This window comes from Crocodylus siamensis, chromosome 5 (genome assembly GCF_052110815.1).
Source record: "Crocodylus siamensis isolate JL-2025a chromosome 5, ASM5211081v1, whole genome shotgun sequence".
Lineage (NCBI taxonomy): Eukaryota > Metazoa > Chordata > Crocodylia > Crocodylidae > Crocodylus > Crocodylus siamensis.
The window spans coordinates 71,890,304-71,897,214 of record NC_143399.1 but is presented as its reverse complement, the minus strand read 5'-3'; the positions used below and the strand labels follow the sequence as shown (position 1 = coordinate 71,897,214).

General features: G+C 39.7%; 1 protein-coding gene across 3 annotated transcripts in view; it reads right to left on the bottom strand.

The window, feature by feature from the left end:
- Nucleotides 1-1,126: 1,126 nt before the first annotated feature.
- The window catches only part of OLFM3 (olfactomedin 3), a 147,814-nt gene continuing 142,029 nt past the window's right edge, over nucleotides 1,127-6,911 (bottom strand). Inside the window, exons 4-5 of one of the 3 annotated variants that reach the window (XM_090048911.1) lie at nucleotides 6,582-6,688; nucleotides 1,127-4,434 (exon numbers count right to left, since the gene is read on the bottom strand). In XM_090048911.1, the coding sequence (XP_089905037.1) occupies nucleotides 3,757-4,434; nucleotides 6,582-6,688 (785 nt within the window). In that variant the 3' untranslated portion in view covers nucleotides 1,127-3,756. The remainder of the gene's footprint in view (nucleotides 4,435-6,581; nucleotides 6,689-6,911) is intronic. The other 2 variants (XM_090048910.1, XM_090048909.1) reach the window with 2 other exon arrangements.

The following is a 6,911-nucleotide window of genomic DNA, read 5'->3' as shown; positions in this document are numbered from 1 at the left end:
GTCAAAAATCTAAATTGCAGTAAATAGTTGTTCCTTTTATCCTCTTCTGAATTTGGTGTTCACTTATATAGCCTCATCATTACAGTGCCTGAGTGGTTTTAAAGTAGAGATAAATATTAACAATCTTTAATTTAATTTATTTGTAATTGGTAGAAGAAATAGCTTGATTAGGCTGCACTTATTCTGATTTCCTGTATGCCTATTTGTGTGTTTCTGCAGAAGAACTATTGAGACACAGCTCACTTGAAGAAATGGCCTTTCTATTTAACTATGGAAACTGGTAATCCCTGGTGATTATTATCTCCTGTGGTTGAGTTCCACAGTATGGTTCCAGCAATTGTGGAAGCTGTGTCTTCTTCACCCATAGTAGTCTTCTAGTGATCTGGATTTTGTGGTTGGATGTGACTCTCTTGGGAGGGTATGATCACAGCAGGAGAAGACATCATTTTAGAAATTAAAGTCCAACAGTATGTGTCATCATACTGTGATTTTGATGACTAAACCTCAGTATCTCAGTTCACATCCCATGTATAAGGCTAGTCAACTTTTTTTCCCCACTTGACAAAATACATTTTGCTGCACTTCCTTCACATTCACATAGCTATCTGTGCTGCCCACACAAAAGCCACACTAGAGTGAATAGCTACTAATCAACTCTAGAATTTTTGCTTTCCTGAGCAACTACTCAGTGGGCGCGTCTACATGAGGCGCCTTAATGCATGGTGGTCTATTATACTGTGTATTAGCATGTTGCAGCAAAAACCATGCTAATGTGTTAATGCACATTAGAATGTATCTACTGTGTATTAAATATTATAGAAAACCCATTCACATTTGCTACTGTGCATTAGTGCAGGCTAATGCACATTTCTGTAGTACCTCATATTAGAGATAGTAAACAATGAGCAGTAGCAAAGGCACATTAATGAACGTGTAGATGTGCCCAGTTGGTTCATAGGAAGGTCTAAACCTGAGCATGGACTGATTCTAGTAAAGAATTTATAAGCAACTTACAGGCAGAAATTTGTTTACCTTTACCAAAAATATGCATCAAGTATGTTGAATAACAAGCCCATTGGTACAAAGTGCCGTTTGTTTACAGATTGTTCCTGAATATAACAGTTGAACCAGATACAAGTTATTTATTCAGCTCGAGTCGTAGTTTATTCTGTCTAGTTATCATCATGACAAATTATTAGGCAACAGGTTTATTTAGTCTGTGACTGACTATTTGAAATAGAAAAGATGCCCTGAGTCTGTGACATGGCATCACAAGAGTTAATCTTGGTTTGCAGTAATTTGATACACAGCAGTCTTGATTCTCAATACAGTAAGGTTTTTTTTTTAAAAGATTATATTTCTTGAGATGTGTAGGTTGTAGTATTTAGTTCTAGAACAAGTTGATGTTTACCTCAGATAAAAACATGATATTATGATTCCTAAGGAAAAACTGGTTTTATTTGTAACTGGTTAATACAAATAAAAATCCATGGCTACTGAAAAGCATATTCATAAATAAGTCTTTACAGCCCTCTTTGATTGCATTCATATCCTTCTGTGTTTGCGCCCCACAATGTTCTAGCATATGAGGTCCTTTCCTTTCCCATGTCCTCGTGAGGTATTTAGCAGAATTTGTAGATTTGTTGGAATCTAGCAGGGTGGCTGTGAGTGCTTCTGCTATGGCCTTGGACTCTTGATCTCTGGGCTCCCAGACATTTGCCCCAGCGTCCATGATACCAGAGCAGAGTGCAGATGAGGTTACTGGTGGAAATGTTTATAGAAAGAGGAAATCTTTGTGAATGTTTAAGAATATCTGAAGAAAGAACTTTTTGGATTTTTAATGGGAGAATTTGAACCAAAATTTGATTCTAAGAGTTGTGCTTAGTCAGTCATACAACAGAAAGATACCAGGTGACCCACATGTCTAGTCAACACTGCCAAAGTTATGTTGGTGGGACAGTTGGAGTGTTGTTGTAGCTGTGATGGTCTAGGAAATGTACAAGAGATAAGGATTTTTTGGAAGAGCTGTTGAGCAAGCTTTCAGTAATTAACTGTCCATTGGGCATCAGGTGCCATTGTCTTAGGCCTGAGAAAGGATACTTGATGCTTGAAACAGCTCTCTGAACTATACAGTTGGTCCAATAAATGATTTCAGAAAAAATCCTTGCCTCTCAAACGTTATGTTTGGAATCTGAACACTTTCAATGAACTTCTCATGAAAAACTGCAGGAGAATTTCTGAAGGAAAGTATCTTCATGGTCCTCTAGGTTTTATTTGGCAATCAGGTTTCAACATATAGTTGGGACTATGAGTGATTAGGAAGAAATCAAGAGAGACCAATAATAACCAGTGAAGACCATCAGCTACAAAATTAAAGAATTCTAATGAGATCCAGAATTTCTACTGCTTTGAAGAGGAAGGAGCATGGCATAGGGAGCACCTGGACTTGAAAAATCTGTATCCTAGAGATGTAGGCCATAACAACATTAATGCCAGCCACTTCACTACCACTACTATTACTGAGATTAATAGAAGAAATAGTTAAATATATTACAAGCTCTCCTGGTCTAATTCTTCAAGAATGTGAAATACATTTCATGGCTAAACAGAAACAACATTTACTGTGAAAAGAGTTTTAGATTTTGACAGGGATTCAAATGCTGCCAGTGGTCAAAATTGATTCTTCTGAAAACAATTGTGTGTGGAGGGTGGGATACATGGGAGCTATTTGTATGCTGAGAGATTCAGCCTTTTGCTAAGTGGGGAAGAATCAGGGAGAGCTATAAAGCAAATAAGTGAAATGGATCCTTCCAATTAGAGTGGCAATGTATAAGGAAACAAAGAGGTCAGAGCAAAACAAGAGATAAAAAGAAAGGAGAGCGGAAACAGGTAAGATAAAGAGTGGTAGCAACTGGACAGTTTGAAGGGACAGGTTGATGGTGATCATTTGCCAGAATGTAGCATTCATGTGTAAGGAGGATAGACTAGCCAAGGTTAAAAAAAATACCGTCACATGTTTGAAACAGATCTGAAAGCTTCAGGAGCAATGACCTATTTGCCACATTAAAATTGACCCATAATCAGAACTGCAATTAAGCTTCAATATATTTTATAAAAAATAGTACTTAGTTTACTTTCACATAAGTGAAGAGATACAATTGCACAATGGTGGTTACAATGGTAGAAATACATTTAATCGATAAAATGTTTGCGAGAGATTTAAAAACTTACTGTACAGCACCGCATCTGAAACTGTATGATGGCAAAATGAATCATATTCCATTTCTAAGTAAACCAAATCCCTACATCTTTCAGTTTGGAACAAATAATAAAAATGATGCATTTTATGCTTCAGCTTGCTACCAAAATATTTCCTGATGTTGAGCTATAAACAGATTTTAAAAAATGATAAAAGATAAAAAAAAAGACATTCATGCATTTAAGCCACCATTCATCTCAGACTCTAATGTAAGGCATATCATAATCTTTTTAGAATTATGTCTTTAGCCACATCCACATAAACCTTCTTTAGTGCTTTTTATGACAAGGTCTTGACAGACCTTGCAGATTCATGAGTAAGGATGCTTGTATTTCCAACAGGTCATTTTTGACAGGCCTAGCCATATTTGGAACACATCATACAGTAGAAAATGCTTATTTTCTTAATGAAAAAGAACATAAAGAAAAAGAAATCCTGAAGAATGCTTTAGAGTTTATCACAAATGACACTGTTTTGAAGTGGGAAAAAAATAAAGTTTATGTGTCATCTTCAGTCTTAATGATGTGAAAAAGGGTGACATTGAATAGGACCTGATGTCCATTGTTCCAGGCATAGAGAGCTCTGTCTCTAGCATTGTAGTCAAGCATGGATATATGGAAGTACTGATTATGGAACGGAATGTCTGTATACTCGTAAGTGGAGGTTTTTGTGGAATAAGAGTAGTAGACCTTCGCTCCTGTCAAATGAGAGTTGGTAACATACAAAGTTCCACAGATCATGAAGGATTCCCCAGCACTTCTCTTTGGATAGCCTGTGTTCCAGCTCTTCATCACTTCTAATGTATCCTGGTTTAGTTGGCTAATGACTATGTTGCCTGCATTCTGGTTGGTGGCATACACAGCCCAGAGACCAATTTCATCTGCCATGAGGTCAATATCAGAGAAGCCACCCCAAGTATAGGGATACACATTGTGAAAGCCAGCATACTCCAGGCTACGCTGTGCTAGCACCCGACCTGTGTCAAAGCTGTATTTTATGATAATATTGCTCTGATACTTGTTGAAATAGAGGGAGCCATTGTAGACAACATGATTGGTTCCAGCCCACTTAAAAGGAAGGTTGTATGTCCTTGATTCAGCCCCACTGACAAAGTCTGCCATTGATTTGTATTCACGGACAATTTTATTATTTGTATAACTGTCCATGTACCATACCTGAAAGAAAAATAAAGAATAGAGAGTAAACTCCTAAAATAGAAACATTAGAAGATCATGCATTGAACATACATTTTAAAAAAAGTTCCAAAAATCCTATGGCAGTATCAGTTACCAGACTTGCTCATAAAGCCTACAGAAATACAGAAAGTATCCATATATGTTTCCTTTTGCAATGAAGCTAGAATTCTTGAGTTAAACTCTTTTAGTAGGGAATGACCTAGCATTTTTGAGAAATTTGCTTTCAAATTGTTCTGATTGAATGAGTTTCTGGCTTAGGGGGCTCATTAGTATTGTCATAACGTGCCCAGATCCTGGAAATCCCAGAGGTGGTGGGAAAGTGGAGTGGGAAGTAACTTCTGAGTTCTGCAGAATTAAACCTAGTTGAAACTTCATTCAATAAATAACTGTCCTCTTTGGGAAATGAAACATGCCCAGAAAATGTTGGGTTTTTTTTCAGATGTTTCCATGTTTTTGGTTCCTGTCACAGGGGCACTCAGGTACCCTGTTCCTAAGAAGGGAGAAGACCAGCTGCCAAGCTCCAGGGGCAGCTCAGGTGCCGGTTGCTGGGGCGACCGGGTTGGTCATGTGGCCAGAAGGGGGCAGGGCCGGGCCTTTATAAACAGCCCAGGCCGAAGCCTAGCCAGCAGTTCCCTTCTGGCAGTCTGAGGGGCAGGAGCTCTGCAGCAGAGCGGAGCGGAGCGGATGGTTGCAGCCTGACCACCCAAGCAGCTACAACATGGTAAGGGTGGAGAGAACCTGGGCTGGGAGGCCATTGTGAGAGAGCCAAGTGAGCGTAGACCCTATGTTATAAGCCAAGAGGCTTCTTGTTGTTGTGTTACAGTTGTTTGGCTTTTGGTTCTCTTTAGTTAGTGTTCCACTGGAGGGCTGGGTGAGGCTGTAGAGGTGTGAGGAGGCCTCATGAGAGCTCCCCAGTAAACTGGGGGTTCCTGGTGCCTTGCGGGGTACAGCGAGTGGTGACAGATAGCCATAGCTGTTTGCCCTGGTGTGGGGTGGTATTAAGGGGTGCTGACCCCAGCCCCAGGAGAGGGTGAGTGCACGGAGAGAAGCCCCAGGAGAGGGTGAGTGCACGGAGAGAAGCCCCAGGAGAGGGTGAGTGCACAGAGAGAAGCCCCAGGAGTGGGCAGGGCGCATATTATTGATAGAAACCCCAGTAGGGGTGCTGACTGAAAAGGATCCCAGAGGGACTCCCAGTGTTGGGGACCCCGAAGGGTCAGAGGGGCCAGGTCAGGCTTAGGCTGCCTGAGCCCATTGGAAGGAAAAGGACCTGATAATGTCCAGAAGAGCAGTGAGGCTTGGGGCATGCTAAAGGGGAGGTAGGAGGCACGCATAGCTTATAGGGCTTGGGGTGCATCAGGTCACCCCATACGGAATGGGGAATAGTACAAGCATAGGACAGTGTCCAGGGTGATAAGTGGCAGCTTCCCTTATAGAACCATATACCAACAAGACGTGGTAGGCGAGAAAAGAGGGTGCTGGATTGCCCTAACTGGGCACGGCAGGGGGCGCTAGTGGGATCATGGCCGCTCCTGCACCCCACTCCGTGACAGTTCCTATATATCATTTCCTTCCAGTTTTTCGCATCTCTTAAAGTTTTCAAGGAACATACTTAGGAAATTCTAATAAACTGAAACTGAACTAAAATATAGCCAAGTGCCATTCAAATATTAAGCTTATCAGGTAAGGACTTGGATGAATCTTATTTACAGCCAAATACTAGAAACATCTGTACCTTTACATATATAGATAAATTCACTAACTTCTGTGGGACTGATTATACAGCTACCGTTTCTTGTATAAGTGTTTAGTTGAACTGGGTCCTTATAAAAATTACCATTATAGAGGATATAATGGAAAACAATAATTTTCTTTCAATGGAAAAACATGCATTCTTTTTGACATAGTTTAAAATTAATGAAGTTGCCTACTGAATTTTTTTTCTGAGGATGATTTCAGGAAAATATGTTTTTTTTTTTTCTTTCTTTTTCTGAAATACGTCAAAATATGAAAATGCAGAGAACACATTTAAATAAATGCTAGCATGTAAAACCTGCGGTTCAATGCCTCTTTATAAAGATTCAAACCACAAATAAAACACTCAGATTTATACAAGAGGCTCAACATACTCTGTTATTTTTCTCTGATGCTAAAGGGTCTGTCATCCAGGCTCCAAATCGGGTTCCAGATATCTTGACTGTAACAGGGCCTGTAATTTTCATCAATTTCCCACATGCTAGAAAATCAGAAAAACAAAAGGTGGTCAGTGAAATCTTTTTAAAATTCTAGCATGGACCAATCATTCCGATTAATCTCAAAGTGAGTCACCTTTAGTAAAAAACCAAGAATTGTAAGCAAACAATGGCTTCACGGTGAATAGGGGCTGGGTTAGAACAAAAATGTCATCCTCTGAGTCTGAATGCTTAAATTTTCACTAGTCAAAAGGAATACAAATATAA